At 31.2% G+C, this 20,334-nt stretch overlaps 1 protein-coding gene across 1 annotated transcript in view; it reads right to left on the minus strand.

Annotated features, from left to right (window-relative positions):
- LOC131845465 (cGMP-specific 3',5'-cyclic phosphodiesterase-like) overlaps positions 1-20,334 on the minus strand; it is a 70,392-nt gene that overhangs the window by 23,696 nt on the left and 26,362 nt on the right. The window contains exons 2-3 of the mRNA XM_059194530.1: positions 2,956-3,072; positions 1,200-1,317 (exon numbers count right to left, since the gene is read on the minus strand). Coding sequence (XP_059050513.1) covers positions 1,200-1,317; positions 2,956-3,072 — 235 coding nt within the window. The remainder of the gene's footprint in view (positions 1-1,199; positions 1,318-2,955; positions 3,073-20,334) is intronic.

Genomic DNA, 20,334 nt, shown 5'->3' on the forward strand with positions numbered 1-20,334 from the left:
TAAATATAATCTAAATTCAAATAAACTTAATATAAGCATATTTGAATATTTACATTTTTTTAATTCTACCGCTCATTCGGAACGGAGACTGATAACAAAAAGAATCTGCAAGAAACTTGCGTATTGCTCATTCAAATAAATGTGAATTTTGTGTGAATACATAAAGTGACAAATAGCATAAATAAATGAATTGTTACTTGAGTAACAAAAATATAAATATAATTTCAGTATCAATGTTTTATAACAGACAGATAGATATACCTTGCATTGTATTATTAGTAAAAATATGACAAGTAATAAAATATTTGTATGCATAGTAACTTTGTAACGACTCCATTGTACACCATCAACAATATGCCATCATTTTTATGTGTTAAAACATTCCTCATAAGGAGACCACACACAATTATATGCCTAATGTTGACTAGTTAAAGTAGTTGACTTTATTATCATTGTATAAGTTTGTTTCCGCAATATTTGCATTCCCTTTTATAGGACGTCATATTGGAATAATACGCTATAATATATGCAGATTCGTGTAAGTTATGTAAAATTTCATCATAAAATGAGTTTGTATGTTTAGTACACATTTGACCGTTAAATAATAGTAATGAAATTTTGTATATATATATATATATATAGGATGTAAAAGGCAGGATTTTTATCACGCTCAGTCATAGTCAAAGGGATGAATTCGAGGGTAGAAATTTGTAAATAATTTGTCTATGAATTATAGACAATTGTTGATTACACAAATGGATATATTAAAGTTAAGTAAAATCTTTTCGGAGCTATAACATTTTTTTTGTACTAAAGTAAACACTGAATAATTTTTTTTCTTTCTTTCTTTCATTTATCAATATGTACTTAAGGATTTGAATTAGGGATTATTAAGACTTTTCTCTGCCTAACAAGAAACTTGGCATAAAAAGAGTCATAGTCACAATTATTTATTTAAATACAGCAAGAATTAAGTATGAGTGTGACTGAATGACTTCCATTACATTTTTTTTATAATTAATCATTCCTGTGCACGACATTGAATATTTAAATTACAGTAAAAATTTTATTGTCGTTCGATATATAGAGATGACAGAATAACAACCAATTTCCAATAAAACTGTGTATGATTGTTAATTGTGCTGGTTTTGTGGAATATGTAACTACTATTATTGAATACTAGATGGATATATACATACCTGTATCTCTAGTGACATCGAAGAGTTTTGCCTGTAGGTACCGGTTTGGTGGTGTACCTTTAGCTAAGAATAGGCTGCCTCTGTCTGCTGACGTCAGCAAACATACGTTCACCAGGATCTGTAGGCATACAAATATGATATAAATACATATCCTATTACACGTCGTTCCATTTTTAACAAATTGAAAAAGATTACTCAATCACTTTGTTGTATCCTCAATTCACAAAAATGCCAATCCTCTTACAAACCTATTTCGGATTGAACTGTTTAATCTTTTTCACGCGTTGTCTATATATTAATAAAACTTTGTACCCCTTTTCACGAAAATTGCGTGGATGGAAGAGTACGGAATTTCGCACACTGTAGTTTATATAGAGAAGAGGCTGAATGCTATAATTTTAAACAAATATGTTTAAATTTTTGCATAAAAAATACATTACACACACTACCATGTATTTGACACATACACGCATTATATACACATCCGTTTATTGTTACAGTCTGTTTTCAAATTGAGAATAGATTGGTATTGTTTGTCTTTAATATTATTTGTCTAAAGTATTACTGAATTTTAGATTAATTATGGTCGAAATTCGATCACTCCTATTGTTGATAGGTGATAATGGAATAGTGCTCTCGACTGTGCTAACGGTATACGCTGGCGGGGCACCAGTGGAGTATGATAGGATGAGATGAATTCAGGTAGGTTAATCAAATATGGCGAATCATCAGGATTGGCCACAATTGTTTCTAGAACCGCCTGAATGTTGACTTGACATGGTATATTGCAAACAAGAAGCCATTAGTTCCATTAGCAATAATCCTACTGAATATTACTATATAATATTATAATGTTCCTTTGCCTTTATATTTGTATAATGTTTGTGAAAGTCCGCCTCCTCAACCCACCCTAGGAACTGCAGCTGAATTTCACTAGGCTTCCTAATACAACTACTTTAACCATTATAGAAGTTATCAACCGCTAGAATATTGGCCACATCGCTGGGTCGCAGGTCATGAGGTGATATATATACGTACATTAGCTAAATTCCCTCTTATTTGATGGTAGTACACCGTGAAATTGCTTCATCCACTGAATGGGATGTAATAAAGGGTTCAATTACTGAACTTTCCATAAAAGGAATGATTTAGTAGCCAATTACGTTGGGTGAGATTATTTATATTTTCTCCCTTAATGATGATCGGATTACATGTGTACATTTTAACCAACTACTAAAGAAAAGAGGTGAAAAGTTGTCCTGGCCGTGTGTTTCTAATGTGATATGATTATGACTGTGGCCTTGGTGGTCTAGAGGTTTAGTACACCGCCTTAGAATAGAATAGAATAGAAAATCCTTTATTTAAATAAACTAATCTAAGTACTTTTCAATAGTCATCACAAATGTTTTAATCTACCACCCTTCGGAAAGCTGTTTCATCACAAGAATAATGAGCAAAAAACTTATGTGTTGCTCTTTTAAATAATCGTTGTAACTTAACATTTTTAACTCGGGAGGTGTGAATACAAACTACCGACTAGTACTAATTTATTAGGGTCAAATATAAATACACAATAAGATTAAATCAGTCGTAGTAATTAGAGCAGACCAGTCCCTACTAGCAGTACTCTTAGTTCCGATGGTTGCGGTTTCGATTCCTCGCACGATACAAATATTTGTATTTGTGATGATGGTTTGTATGTGTATTGTAGTATTTAAGACTGACTATTCAGGATTGTGTATTGCTTTAAAATTACCTTGTGACATAATACATCGATGTCGAGCTCGTTGGCGACATCTTTGATCAAGTCCATGAACAGATCCGCTTCATCCAACTGGGTTTGTTCAGCGGACCCGCTGGGTGATCGCGACCTCTGTAACAATGATTGTATAATTTAAAACATTCAGTAAGGACTCTTATCACAATTTAACGACCTCAGTGACCTAACAGTTTAGCATAATGCCTTACTTCCGATGGTTTCAAATTCCTAGTACGGTACACATATTTGTATCAATGAGTATGATTTTTTACATAGGTTTCCAATGTGAATTATGTATGTATTTACATGTATGTGGAAATCTATGTATTTATAAGTTGTCTAGTTTCCATAGCACGCTTGGGACTATATGGCCCTATGTGAATTGACCTGAAATATTATTATTATTATATTAAAAAAGAAATATTATTAATCATACCACAAATATACACTATTTTAAAAACGATTCTAATTTATTTTGCGTTAATCATAGGTAGTCTCCATGATTAGGATTTTGAAATGTAATGGTCATATAATTTTTTGCCTAATTAAGCATTCATAATTTCAAAGTTTAATTCATCGATGACTTAATTATTTTTTGTAATGTAGAAATTTTTGATTCAAATTTTTAACAGATAGACAGTCAAAATACTCGAATAAATATTCTATAATACATATAGGATAGTATAACTGCTATAACGATATGTATCATTTAATATATAAGACACACACATAAAGAGGTAGATATAAACAGTATTATTACAAGAAAATTACAAAATCAATATCACCCATACATATTCAGAGAACACCCCAAAATGTTCATAACTGTATTTGCTTGGAGAAGAAGACAAGGCTAATCCGTGATTTGGATCACGTAGCGCACTCCCAAAATTCCTGGAATAAGGAATGCAATCTGAACGCGAGCCGACTAATTTACTCGTTAATAAGTCGACAGGGTTGCAACGGGAATATTTTCAATATTTTCCCAGTCCCACCATCTGTTGGTATTGGATATGATAAGTACAAGAATCATATAGCTATACCTTTAGAAAAGGACTAGCGACCCTTTTCGGTTATGTGCGTGCATGTCGAAATAGAAATGAGTAAATTATTTGTGAAAAAATATACTGAGATTTTTTTTAATATTAACAACTTACTAATAGTAATTGTTGAGAGCGATAGAACATCCATATTATTATAATCAAGAATATATTGAATAGAATCATAACACGGCAGTAATATTATACATTAAGGCGTAAATTAAGGAACTCTTATGAAAATTTCCACCATGGGATAAGGTAAAAGAAATTCTTATTGTCTATTAAAAGAGTTTGTTAGAGTATATTGCATGTTTTAATAATAAATAATCGATAAATGTTTTGCATAAATGCAAATGTTTTTATTGGTGACGTCTTGGATTGTTCTACAAAAATGTGTGTGACTGAAGTGGGATGGGTATAGGATTATATAAAAAGGCTAGAATAATTCGCTATAAAGTTTAGATATTTCCTAAGATGGCTCGCAACAAAAGTGACATAGAATGGTATCAAAATAATATAAGAAATTGTTAAAAGAATGGTGGGCAAACTGCCAGCAAGAATGTCAAGGGATATTTTGTTAAAAAGAATTCAAAAATCGCATATATATGTTAAAAGTTCCATTTTCAAAATTATTAATTTTATTTTTAAGTAATATGTAATGGCTACTTATGATCGTAAACTAAAAGTACATTAGTTATTGTCTATTTCATAGGAAATAGTGAATAGCTACGTATAAAGTAGTCCTGATTAACGAACTGTTCTTTTTTTATTTAATTTAGAAAGGCAAATATGTTTTTAATTATATTTTAGAGTAACTGGCAACCACGCGTTTTCGTATTCCGGAGGATTGACATATCTGCAATTTCACAAGCTTATAATGCAAGCTGTTCAGCGGCGTGTAGTCTATCTCTAGTGATTTCGTATTATAGTCACTCACTAGGTATGGAAAATGATTTTCTGAAATACCAATAAGAGATAAAGGATTCGCAAGTATAAAGTCGCAGTAAGCAGCTTATATTATTATACGAGTACGTATTATATAATAGTACATAATATCGAAAACGGAATTGTATGACATAAAAAGTTATTTTTATATTAGATAGTTTTATCAGACATTTTATTGTAAAGCGATAAGACCGATTTTGAAGTGCATTTTCTAACATACTGTTTCTTTGTGTTTGTTGTACGTGAAGAATAAAAAAATATTATTATTATCTTTAATACTTGGCGGCTTCGGTGGTTCGGTTTGATCACCACTTAAATATCGATGATTGCCGGTTCGATTCTCGCATATTATAAACATATAATTCAGTGTGTCGGTCCGTATGTTATCTTAGTATATTATTTCAATAAAAATAATGTTATTCTATAATATATAGAATAACATTATTATAATATTCAAATTGTTTTATTATATTATTATTATAATATAATAAAACAATTTGAATCAGGGGTAGAGAAAGTTAGAGAAGTAGTAAGAGAGTATTTGTAGCCCTTAGAAACCGTGTTGGTTGGTGGCTTTATCTAATGCCTAATGGCATATGCCATTAGGCATGTGTACATAGTACACTGCTTTTCTTCCGATGGTCCCGGGTTCGAACGCTACAAACATTTGTATTCACGAGTATGATTTTATCGGTCTGGGTATTTTTTATGTATAGGTTATATGTATAGGTATGTATATATTATGTATTTAGAAAAAAAATGCATTTAAATATTCATACTGTTACATATTTGTTTAGTATCCACAACACAAGCTCTGCTTAGCTTAGGGTTAGATGGCGTTGTGTGAATTGTCCAGAGTTATTATTGTCATTCTTATATTTTACTACAACTTTTTGATTACACAAACACACTGCAGGTTTACACACAGTACACTACAGGGTATTTCCTGAACATTCCCTATTCGAAAACAGTCACCCAACTAGCCATTGACTGACTGTAATATTATGTGCATTATTCAACCCACAGAGGACATTACGAGAAAAAGTTCTATTCTTCCAATGGTATTTTCCAACAATAAGAATTTTCCCCGGTCCAAAAGAGCAGATACGAAAAATATATCCCGAATTACGTATTGATTCCCGCTTGAACACGCCGACAGGGAAACTCAATCGTTTCGCACTCTGAAAAGTTGTTTTATGTCCTTATCTAAGTAAAGCCATCACAACGGGCACAAGTTCGAAAGTATCGCCGTGTCGGTAAACAACGGGAGGAATTTTCTTACACTTTTTTTTTTGAGAAATTTATCTTTGACTTCATAAATGAGGGAAAATGCCGATGAAATTGCAGTAAATGTTTGCTTCAGTGAGTTTTGTAAATTTATTCATTCAGACAGTAGATATAATAATTGTAGTATTCTTTATTTGTCACCCATAGGTAAGGATCTTTAAAATATTATATATAGTTGCACTTGTAAATAACAATAGTGATTCTTTTTTCTTGTCTGGAGTCTGAATTAGATCGTATGTGTAATACTAGCTGTACCCACGGTTTAGCTCGCATGAATTTTATAGCCTATGTGTTATTCTGGTGTATAAGCTATATTAATGTAAAGTTTCATTGAATTCCAATTAGTAGTTTTTGCGTGAAAGAGTACCGAACATCGATCCATGCACACTCATAAACTTCCACGTTTACTATATTAGTAAGATCTTTCAGTCATACTAAAAATACTATTAAGTAATATTTAGCATTATTATTTTATTCATATAAATATGAATTTTTTTTTATAACTTCTAAGTGTTTAATATATTTAATCAATTGTTTTTTTTTTTACTAAAATTCTATGCATTGTGATATATTTTTACAAAAATATTGTAATTAGCATTGACTTTTATTATTCTCGCATTTGGTTTTGGATTCTATAAAGAAAGACGAAAGTTAATACGTTAAATCTCGGATGCAACTGGGCAAATGTAATTTAAAATGAGAAGTGATCACGTCTCTATTGAACGAGGAAGGAACGAGCCCGGAAAATTGAGAACAGCTCGAACTAGGTTGAATAAGACTATCGACAACTTCGTAGCTTTCTATGTCGACCCGATCCCTTAGTTTCTGAATTGTATTATTGCACACTAGTTGGTGGGAATTTGCGAAAAAATATATATAAAAAAGTTTCACATCCGCCGCTAGGGCGCGGTGGCTGATTCAGAAATATGATGTTAATTCGCGTACTTATTATTAACATTCAAGGCTTGTTATCTACAATATATTGGGCTCGTACTCCTGAAAATTATCTCTAAATGATGCCGCTAACGGATGTAGCACAATTCACCAAGATACATAGCATAAACACTCAAATATTGTCAAAGTTTGAGATTAACGTATTAGCAGCTTGCAGGGCGGTTGATTGCACAAATCAGACAGTTTTTTTTTAAAGTGATTAGATGCACATTTGCACTCGCGTTAGTGCAACACAGCGCCGCTACTTTACAAGTATATATACTCACCCGCAAATTTAATAAATATACGTAAAATTGCGACAAACATTGGCTGGAAACGTAACAGACCAGTGAAATAACAATACATATATATATCATTATTAATAAATGTTAGACACCACTAGTAATATCCCGTAGTTTTACAAGCGTTTTATATTTAATTAAAATGGCTGCCACCGTCGTCTACCAGCTCCGAGATTTCATTACAATATCCGTTCTCGCTACTAATTCTTTTTCGTTTAACGTTTTTTAGTCAGTTATGCATTTCAGTTGTAGGTGAATACCTCGGCATATATGATGTTTCAAATGTTTCTTTTTGCTCGACTCTTAAAAATTGTAGCGTGGTGCTCGTGGGCTGCGGTAGTCACTTACCACCCGGTATTCCCATGCTCTTTGTACCGGGTACCGTACGTGATAAAAACACCTCCACTATAAAAAAAATAAAAATTGGCTGCGACCCTCCCATGATTTTTGTTTACTCCGAAAACATGTGTATGTTAACGTATCAAAATATAAATAGAGCAAAAATATATCTTCATTATTTTTGTGCGGACCTTCTAGCAAAAAGAGACTACTTGACCTCTATAAATTATCTCAATTACACGTTCATTTATTAGCATGGACCCAACTGAATAGGATTAAATTTATCTACGTTTACGGCATAATTTGAACCTTATTTGGATTTAATTTATTAGTTACCCTGCTGTCTTATCCTTGTACGGTCAAAGAGTAAAACATGAAGGAACTATTTTTACTCTTTTATATTTTTACCTTATAAATTTCTTAAAAAATTACCCTAATTTTATATTTAGACCCGCCCGCCCCGGTAGATGGTACTGCCGGACTCTTACCGGCTAAACCCCAAGGTGTTCCTTCTCTTAATCTTTTGTCAGAGTTACGGGAGTGCACAAACAATCTTCCGTAACCTTGACGGCGCTGGTCCGCCTATGTAGACCTCTTCTCATTATTGTATTGCTACAATTGGGAGGTACATGGGAACACGCGCCGGTGGGACAAGGCGGTAACCACCCACGTGGGTACCACACGTGGCCCTGGTGGAGTGAGCGATCGAATAACTACTAGTCTACAAGGCTCTGCTCAAAGCTCTAGTATAGTCCTAGAGCTAGAGCTCTAGGACTATACTACAGCTGGAGTATTGGACAGAGCTTGTTCGCTTATCTATTGAATGGGAAATACTGTATATATTATAAATTTATAACTACCTTTACAAAGTATAAAAACAAAATCGCCACCGCCGTATCTACGCTTAGGTCATTTAAATTACACAACGGATTGTAATACCGATTTGTACGAGAATCAATCCCACAGAGCTATCGCAAGGTGAGTCTAAATAGCCGCTCGACTAAAGCGGTGAGTATGAAACTTAGTCATTAACGGTACGGATATGAGAAAGTTCTACGGTATACTGTCAAATTCAATTATGGACACCTTGCAGTTTGTCCGTTAGGTATAACAATGGTTCGTATAAATAAAGAATAATATTATTAATTTTAAGCGTAACATTTATTCCCATACAATCTTTTCTATAAGAGTTACCGTGGATTGGATCGCTCAACAGCTGATCGTATATAATGCAAGTATATAATGTCCGGAACGAAGCCATAAAATGTGTGTCGACCCACCTACACCCTCCCACGGCGTCAAAGTCATACAACCAATATCTTAGCAAATTGCCTACATATTGCTTGTCTTACAAACAATATTGCTTCTTGTATAAAATTTCATATACAATAACTTAAGGAGTGTTTATGAAAATAGAATTTTATTAAGATAAATACGTGGAACAAATTGCTTCCTTTATACAGATTACTTTTCAACTTTCTCATATATATTTTCTTTTTAATTTAAAAGTTAGTTCATCATCATCATTTTACATAGTATAAAATAAAGTCACTGTCGCTGTCTGTCCCTAAGTATGCTTAAATCTTTAAAACTAAGCAACGGATTTTGATGCGGTGTTTATTAAATAGTTAGAGTGATTCAAGAGGAAGATTTATATATATAATACATGTACATCCGTACAAAACCGGGGCGAGCAGTTAGTATTTTATATACTTATATTAATTTTCATAAATTTCAATATATCTTTCATGTACATATATATGTACATATATGTATATACACACACATAGAAAGACTTATTGATGATTATTACGATTACAATATTTTGAGGCGTGTTTATGAAAATAGATTCTTATTAATATATAAATATATGTATATATACTTGAAACTTATATTAATTTTCATATCAATCAATCTTTCCATGTGTATAAGTGTCATATGCACCGTCTGCCGCTTGTAAGTATGTACGTTTCAGTTTTATCGTGGTAGAGTTTGTAAAAAATCGTTTACGTGGGTCTATTCACCCGTCAGGCAGTTTGACGGATTTAATGGGATTTTCGCTAATGTATTTATTACCTAGGGGACTAGAGAGGATCTAGGGTACATAGAATTAAGCTACTTTATATCTTTATATTGTATAAAATGAATTTGCTTTCGCTATCTGCACGCTTAGATCTTTTAAACTACGCAACGGATATAAATGCAGTTTTCACAAATAGATAGAGTGCCTCAAGAAGGTTTATATGTATAATACATGTACACCCGTACTAAGCTGGGAGGGTAGTTAGTTGATGATAAAACATAGCACTTCCATATATTTACTCTATGATTACATCCTTGGTCTGCAAGTAGAGAGCACTATGGAGTAATTTGCACGAATTCCGTGAATGCATGCAAAAGCTCTCAAGCTTTTACGAGTAGCTGGTGCATGATTTTCCATATAAAGAACTCAATATACAACTTAATAAACGTACACTTGGTGGCAATAAAAGTCTATTATTATGATTTTACAATGCGAGAGTTATTTAATATCAATGTACTGTAATATGAATGAGTAGTAGGAAATATAAAATTGAAGGAATATAATAAATATAGTATTTACTAAGTCGCGTGGAGACCTGTTAGTACCCAGCAATTTTCAAATATAAAAATTAATGACATATTCTTTTATATGTCGTGCTTCAATTATATTTATGACATCAATAAGCCGCAGCCGTTCACTAAAGTATACAGTATATATTAAAATATATACGGTAAACACATAAAAATGTTTTTATAATTTTTTATTGTTTATTTGCCCTTGCTAATCTCATTAATGTCTAGATTTTGACAGCACTTTCACTCGCAACTAATGTTATAAGGAGTAACTTAGACTACTTTTTATTTTAGATTTCGCTGTATATATTTGAATCAACCGTCGTCTCACGAATGAATTTGATTTGCTATCAGTATTGCCATAACAGAAAAAAATATAAATCGACCTATGGATCTAAGTCCGGCTGTATACCACTATACAAATGCTCTCAAATATATCTTCTCATTTTTTTCTGTTAAAGTACTACGGTAATTGCTGGAAACTATTTATATACATTTTTATTGTGTATGTTTTTTATAATACTGTATTGTGACATAAGTCAATATTCTGCGACTATACCGGTGCCTTTTTCTTTGCTTGTCTCGTCTTGCTCTCCTCCTTCACAGTAGTACTATAGATATATTTTGCTAAAACATTGTCCCTTATAAAATATTAACATTACAGAATTCAATTAACATGTCTTGGAGGTTTATGAAAGCAAGGGATGAATATTAATACAGCGGTAGGGAATTCATGAGAGGATCCTCGAGTACCATATGTTGGATTATATATCTGTAGCATGTAAGATTAATCTTGGCCTTATTAGGGGATTACAGATGAATTGCTTTTACGTAAGCACTAACGGTATATAAAAAGAAAGAATTTTTGTGTAACCATTTATAAGATTACTAGTTGTAAACTGTGAGTTGGTCTGCTTTTTTTAGTTTAATCTATATTAATGACGATAATATTTATTGTTTCATTATACAATTTAGTCGTGAAAAGATAGAGTCATTGCTTTCAGAAAAGAAATCTCGAAATTATAGCTAAAACCGTATAAATTTAGGTGGTTTAGAAGAAGACAGACAAACGATTCAAAAGAAGAAAAAAGATTCCAATGTCACCTAAAATACTCTCTTTGTAAAAATCTTATCATAAAATTAATGAGATTATAAATGATAATAATGTTTTTATAGACAAATTCTAATTTAAAATTCATAGCGCTCATAAGTGCAAATAACAGTACAAAAATTGAATACGTAGCGGCTTCTTTATTGTGTATCGTATGCCTAATCCTTGATAGTTTGTATACTTAGAATAACAATTATTAAAAAGTATAACACGTATGTTTCTTTCTCCTTATTTTTGTGATAACCCTGTATTCCGAATGAGTAATAAAATTTAAAAAATGTGACTAGTCTAGTAGATTAATATAATCACTATTCTAGTAGACTAGTCACATAGTGGTATACAGCCCGATTTGGATCTATAGGTGTATCGGTTTATATTTTTTTCTGTTATGACAACACTCATAGCAAATCAATAAATATTAAATTAATAAATATAGTAATATTGTGTTCCATTTTCAGCTGATAGGTTATTTTGCATTAGTTTATAACAATATATTAAGCAATCTCTTCAAAAAGGTTTCCGAACAGCCATTAAAGTTTGCTGAAACAAATGAAATACAACTCAGACGGGACGCTCACTCAAATAAAGTGGCAAACAGTCGTATGCAATAAAGTTATCCTGTTGTTTGCGAAATGGAACGAACATTTTAGTTATAACACTGACCGAAGAAAATGCACTGAAGTGTAGTTTTAAAGTTTCTACTTTTAAAGTTATTGTATAATGTGCTGACTAAAAGAAGCGCCACTTTTAAAAGTAACATCTAAGTTATAAGTTCTTATAAGTTAAGTTTATATTATTTTTTACTTTTAGTAGTTTTTATCTCTTTTTTACTCCAAATAAGGATATGGGCTATCTGATGGTAAACGTAGCATATAGATGCTTGAAATATCAGAGGTGTCACGTGCGGGATCCTTAAAAAACTTTAACATATATCAAAGTTTTTGAAAAACCCTATGCTATACTTTACTACTTCTATGTTAGTATATATCATTTATCTATATATTATAAAGTATCTATAATATGCTAATAATTCTCTATATATATATATATATATCTCAAGATCCTAATAGTAGAGACAATATGTGAGCAGTAGTGGTGGGGGTAAAATCAGCTCGGCAGTCAGACTATGTGAAATCGGCCCCGATTTCGCTATACATAAGGGGATATATCGAGGCGATATTGTTACTATCGGATCAGTGGCGAAGCTATTTTAGTCACTAGTATGACGTTTATCCGTCAATATTTAGGTGTTTATTACTAAAATTTGGTAGTCACTATTCTTTCCTTTTTTTGTAATATAACTGGAGCACGATTACTATACAACTACTTAATAAATAAGGCAGTAATAACATATATGTACCATTATATTTCCCAAGAGGGATTAAAATAATAGAAATATTTATAAAAAGAATGGTAGACAAGCTGCCAACAATTTGCAGTATATATGCTTTAGTCAGAAATGGAATTATACTTTTATAGCTGTATGGGCATAATTCTTTATTATTTTCCTTTAAAGGATATACAAAACAAAAAAAAAAGAACTATAGCAGTAATAAAACAATAAAAATATATATCAATTGCATTAAATAAGTAATAAATTTAGATTTACAAGCTTGAATACGATAAAAGATTATCCAAACTGGCAACTAATTAATTTGTAAATCAAAGAGAAGGATATAAACAAAGGGCTCTATACACTAATTACAAAAATGATGTCACGAGATTAGAATCTTTTTACTACAGATTACGGTATTATCTAATTTAGTTTATTCTATTACATTTGTTTAAGATTTGTTGTTTTATATCTGTTCTCATTTCGTTTAACGTTAATAATATTTGGAATGAAAACAGTTTTTATGGCATTTATAAAAATGTAATTCATAAATACCCTATTCTCAAATACGCTCTCGTGATACGAGTCGATATCTACCGTGAGTCATAAGCACCAGTAGCATGATTTATAGCGCTATTGCTATAATCTGTTATTCTTAACAGTCATTTAAAGTTGCGGTTATGTAAAATTGCAGACATGACACACTACATAATGTTACTTTAAATGTGTTTTAAAATAATAAATTATTTCAGTAGTTCCACATATTGAGAAACCAGAGAGGTTTGGGAAAGTAATAAAATATAAATGAAATATAAAGTACATGCTATTAAAATATTTATTTCTTTCATTGTATAATACTAGCTGTTAGCGCCATTTTGCCTACTTTTTTATATACCTTATATTCGTTCTCATGATAAGCACCTAATCCTATATCTATTAAAATTTCATTTTTCAGTATAAACTTAATAAACTGAGAGACAGGCTCACTTTCACGTATGTTATATTAAGTACATAACACAAAAGAAAAAAGTATGAGTAGGTACATTATTGGAATTTTTAACCGGCCAATCAAGCTGCAGAGAAAAAAATATATCTGCTTACAATCATGTATTATATATATTTCTGAGAAAATGCAATTCTGTCAAAGGAATCATTTCCAAATTGGTGAAATGATGTAATGTAAACATAGAAATACAGTACAGTAAAACAGCTTCCCTTTCGGAATTAGTTAAAAACCACAACATTGGACAGGAGATTGCGATGTCGGGTCCGGATTTGCAGTAGGGTCACCCACTTGAGGTACGTCTGCCTCCCCCGAGTAAGCCAGACGCCTTAATACATAATTTCGCGGTTCTTTAACCACATAACGCAGATGTCTACAATAACATTAAATTATTCTGTTTTCTCATGAAATAAATTGAGCAGATTTCCTCACGGTTTCCTTGAAAAGAATTTCCACGGACTTCGCTCATAATTTTGCCTCGTTTGAAGTTCTAAAAACTTTAGAAGATTTTTAGTTTTCAATTTTTATGGTATAATAGAATGAAATATTTTTATTAACAACAATAAATATGTATAGAAAAAATACACTCTATTTCTCTCTTATTACGGATTCATAATACAACAATATATATGGGTAGAAGAAAGTATAGTTTAAAAAGAAATAAGTTCTATAAAATGTCCAAATATATACTGCACTACGATCTTGCCTTCAAGATATTATACATTATACATGATACGAACGGAGCAAAGATTATCATGAGCAAAGAACCAAGAAGCCAGTCCTGAAGGTAATCCTGAAAGCGAGGAAGCGACTAAATAAACTCAACGTTGAAAGGTAGTGAAAAGTAGCTCTGATAATAACATCGACATTCTCAAAGGGAATCGGAAGAAAGCAATTTTTTTTGTGATTAATCTTCCGAAAGACGGAAGTTAAGCAAATGGGCTTTCAGATGAATTGTTTCGAAATGTCGAACCGGACCATTCATCTTGCTATTCGATTTGTAGCCTTATTATAGGGTGTTGTTTTCCTCACAAAGATTTGTTATTATTTTTATAATTATATAAGATAGTTTTGTTTCTTTTGTATTAACGTATGTAACGTAGGTAACGTATGTAAGGTTAAAGATAGTTTAATTAAAATCTGCTATATATATAATAATTTTGATGAAACCGCAAATAAAAAGTCCTTTAAGATATTAAACTATTACTTATTATTTGCTGTTTCCGCTTCCAGATTAGATTATGAGATACAAAATAGCCTAACTACGTCTTCGATACTATTTATCTTTATATAAAATTTCATAAGATCTGTTCAGCCATTTACTCATGAAAATGTAACGATCAGACGTATTTATGGCATTAGTATGTAATAAATTAGGCTGTTCATAGTATTATAAATAACACAATAACTTCCATTTCAATCTTTTCAATCTGCCTTACGTAATCAAGATTGGTAACAAGGTGGACTACTAGTCCATCAGGCTGATGGAATAAATGAATGGAGTTAAAAGCAACAGCTAGTTATTAATATGCCAATAAGAGAGTAAACGAATGTTTTTTCAGAGGAGTGGTTTTACCATACCGTCCCTACTACGCTCCGTTTCGATAAACTTCAAGATTGGATTGCTCTGGTGCGCTGTTGTTGTTTTTATATTCATGAGGATCGAAAACTTACTTCAAACTTCTACAGCTTCATTTTCTAACCTCATCTATCTACCAATAGTTTAGTGTTTTTAGTGTTTTATATTAATATCTAACGAACGAACGAACGAACACTGATTATATTTTTAGCTTTTGCAATAGCATATGCTGGTGGTCACTCTATTTTCCTAAATTTGAATTTAAAAATTAATCTGTTTTATTGTAAACATGTACAACATTTATTTGAAAAGAATACGAGCTGAGTTTCTTGTCAGTTCTTTTCATATCGAATTTTTTTCGACCTGACGGTAATATAAATAAGAGTCTGTAATAGACCTACCTGAATAAAATATTTTGAATTTTGAAACGAAATTTACATCGTAAAATCAATCTTCAACAGATAGAGCGGGAAGTCATCGGCATCATGTAGATACGTATACGTACGTATATGTTATGGTGGGTATCAGAATTCAGCTGCCAGGACTATACTTAGCAAGATGTATTCGCTTTGAAGGGTGATATATGGGAGTGAATGTACATGGTATGAAAGCATAATAACCTAGTTCTCAGGCGGTTACATGCGAAGCAGAATATTTTGTTATGCTGTACAAGGTATGGTGGGTGGACCACAGAAGTTCATGGATCAAAGACAATATTTGCTAAGGCTAGATAAATAATTTCATTATTAAATAAGATCATTATTTAATTAAAAGACGACTTTTTAATAATTATAACAAGAACCTTGCGTGGTCCACCCGACTTATATAGGGGACAGTTCGTTAATTTTATTAGTTAACTGTTTTCTATTTGTATAAAATTCGTACACACTTGAAATCGGGAAATATTGCGGCTATAATTTTCTTTTAATTAATACAGATGCTCCATTACAAATGCATAAGCCCAAAAATTAAAAATAATTTAATGAACAAATAAAATAATTATGTAATGATAATGACGATTTTTAATAATTATAACAAGGATCATATTCTTCCAAAGTTCATCCGTCATTTATAGGGGACGGCTCGATAGTTTTATTTAGTCTTTTCTATTTATATAAAAATCGTATCACAGTCAAATGGTAAAATCCTAATTTACCATAAAAGCCAACACACTTGAAATCGGTAAATATTTCGGCTGTAACATGTTAATATAGATACTCCGATAAGCTATTTTTACGGACACCCTTACAGAGAAATCATCAACAACAATTAATTAATTACTAAATCTTACTAATATTATAAACGCGAAAGTTTGTGAGTATGGACGGATGTTGGTACTCTTTTACGCAATCATTACTGAACCAAATTTGATGAAACTTAACAGTAATATAGCTTATTAGCATTAGCATCAATAACACATATAGTCAGTCATCAATAACACATAGGGTATAATTTTAAAATATAATATGAAAATTGGGCGAAATATAGGTAATGATAAATGAAATGAATAATAATAATTAAAATTACTAGACGTAAGTGTGATGCAGACCAAGTTGCGCAGGTCAGCTAATGACAAAATAAAATAGATACTATACATATATATATATATATATATATATATATATATATATATATATATATATATATATATATATATATATATATATATATATATATATATATATATATATATATATATACGTATAAAAGTTTTCATAATTCATATCACGAATACGAGAGTATAACATCCAGCATATAGTTATTATGATAAAAACTTCTAGCAATACATTAAAGGAAAGTTATAATAGAAACTAACAATAAGTTCTATTATATAATAATGCATAATGGTTGGGAGTGTATCATTACTTGTCTATAAAACTAGTATTCAACTTTTATTTACGCCCGTAACGTTGATACTCAATCGTAATACACGTATGCATTGAATACTTAATAGAATTACGTAGCACTACATGATATAGAAGACTTTCTGCGCCAATATGCGGTCGTTACTCTAGGGAAGATCCTTGAAAATGATCACCGGTAATGCACCAACTCAATGAAACACAAATATCAATAATATAATATGTTTAGTACTTCGCTATAAACGAAGCCATAACTAAGATGAAATTACATTTACATTACTGGAACGCGTTCTATAAAATAATCATTAATTAATTCATCTTCTCTCTTATTCATTATGTTGTTCATTTATCTGTGGCTCTTATTTCTTTATTTATTCATTTCATCCGTCGTTCATCGATTCATTTACTAACATTATCTGTTAATACACTTTTGAATACTAATTTTATAGGCATTAATACACAAGTTTGTAGGTACCCAGCGAGAAATCGAACCAGAAAGACGGTGTGCTAAACCGCTAGATCACGGGAGCCGTCAACCAAAGTCGTCGTTAGATAAATATCGTATCATAATATATAATATAACTTTAATATTTTTACCAGAAAAAACAGATTTCGCCCAGCAACCCTAGAGGGGAAAGAAGCAAGTGGTAAAGTTACAATTTAACAAAAGAAACAAATCTTAATTATTTCAGATCATTAAGGAACAAATTGGTACACGTACTCACCTATATTATTTTAATTTGTTCAAAACAAAAACAAGTGTTTAAGTATATCTATTCAGACATAGCTTCAATAAGGGTTAATAATATCATTCAACAAAAGGGCCGCTGAAAGACTTGCTCAAATTGAATTGGCGCTCACATAAAAAGCTAACCTTTAAAAGGTAATGGCAATTTTAGCCTTCCTAATGGATATAGGCTTTCAGTTGGTATACGTGTCTACAATGTATTAAAGCAACGCGACAACTCGCCAAGGATTTTTGTGAATTATATTATATCGATATTACGTAGAATTTGCGGCTTCACTTGCGAATTGATTTGCTTACGATCTCCTGTTTCCATGGAAATTGGGAAAAATTAAGGGGGTATTTCTTTGTAAAATGTTGAAATACCTACGGAAACTGGACTCAGTTTTTAGGTGAGCATTGTCTCATAGCAATATTAAACAAAATGGTAGATACAAATTAAGAATATACAAATAATAATAATTTTAGGACAATTCACACAGCGCCATCTAGAGCCAAGTTAAACTAGCTAAAGCTTGTGTTATAGGTACTAGAGAACTGATACAAATACATAGATATATGTATATATTTTTTAATATAAACATATTATACGTAGAAAACCCATACGTACTTAGACCCATACAAACAATCACATTCATGAATACAAATCTTTGTGCCGTGTGAGGAATCGAACCCGTCGGATGTATGGCGGTATGCTTAATCGCTAGAATACCAAAGCCGTCAATATTATATTATACAGGAAATAAAATTGTATTGTATTGTATAATATTATAGAGACGATGTATATATGATAATGGATTGAACATTATAGAGACGATATGTTTAATTATTACAGCTGGAACATCTGGTTTGGATTAAAAAAGTGGAGTATTGAACTTAAAAAATATGTCACATTGCTTAGCACTGCACAGTAGTGTACAGTTTTGCGTTATTTTGTTTGTTAATATTTATTAATATTGATACGTATTTTTGCTGTCTATAAGTGACATACAAAATTGAGGTGTAACGATGAAATTAGTATTTTTGCTTCAAAGTAAATTTACCTAGTTTCATTGTATATGCAGATTAAAATATTTACTATATTAATCCACAGACAAATATACATTTAAACTTTGAATGTATATTTATTTGTTTAGAGAAATTATTATAAAGACTACGAATAACGTTTCTATTACATCTAATTGTTGAAATGTTTGCTAATGTACTTCAATTATGAGACGTTACTTAAGAACTTCGTATCTGATAAAATATGCAAACCATCAAAAGTGCCCGGATAAGTTTTTTAAAAGTAAATTCCTACAAATGTTATTCCAAAATATAAATTCTAACTAAAAAATCGAACGAACCAATTTGTGATTACGGTAAAGCAAACCGGTTATTTAAATTTCAAAAGAATCGAACTTAGGTGCTTCGTACTTCGTTTAAGAAAATAATAATATAGTCTATTTTAACAATTTAAATAACAAAGAATCTTATTTCAAAGGGCACAAAGAGGAGAATAAAATGGTTTGAAGCATTCAATATTGCTTTTGTAAAGAAAATGAGAAATAATTTGAGGCTTCCTTTTACATTGTTTCAGAGCTCCGATCATCGGTTTTTAAATTATTTTCAGCTCTAACATAAACGATTACGTACCTCCTGTGGTAAAACGCTTTTATTTAAGTATATTTACATTTTTTATAATGCTGCATTTTATCGAGGTAGATATTTTGACAAAGTTGTCGACTTCGGGATATTTCTAACTCACTCATTTCTGTAGGCAAGCAGCTTTCTTTGTAAACTGTTTGCAATTACTCTAGTTAAAAAGGCGAGATATGGCAGTGAATTTCAGGGTACGAAGGCGTGACAACCTACTAATATTATAAACGCGAAAGTTTGTGAGCATGGATGGATGTTTGTTAATCTTTCACGCAAAAACTACTGAAAAGATTTTGATGAAACTTTACAGTATTATAGATTATACATCAGAATAACATATGGGCTATAAATTCAATCTGGTTAAAACCGCGGGTACAGCAAGTAAAAAATACTTTACATATTACTCCGCACACAGATACCGATTAAAATATTTGTAGATATTGATGTTATCTTAACTTTCCGCCATCAGACCTAAATGGTTATATATAATGCTATGTCAGAAGATTATATATAATAATCTTTTCAGGAAATTAATATTTTTGTTAAAGAAAACAAACTTTTTGTTAAAGTTTGCGTTTGAATAAAACAAGTATCGAAATTACGATGATATGAGCCTAGATTTCAACCTCTAGGTTAGTATCGTAAGACTAAAGTCATATCCGTCAGG

The sequence above is a fragment of the Achroia grisella genome, unplaced genomic scaffold (genome assembly GCF_030625045.1).
Source record: "Achroia grisella isolate CSIRO2021 unplaced genomic scaffold, CSIRO_AGI_Agris_v1 utg474, whole genome shotgun sequence".
Classification (NCBI taxonomy): Eukaryota; Metazoa; Arthropoda; class Insecta; order Lepidoptera; family Pyralidae; genus Achroia; species Achroia grisella.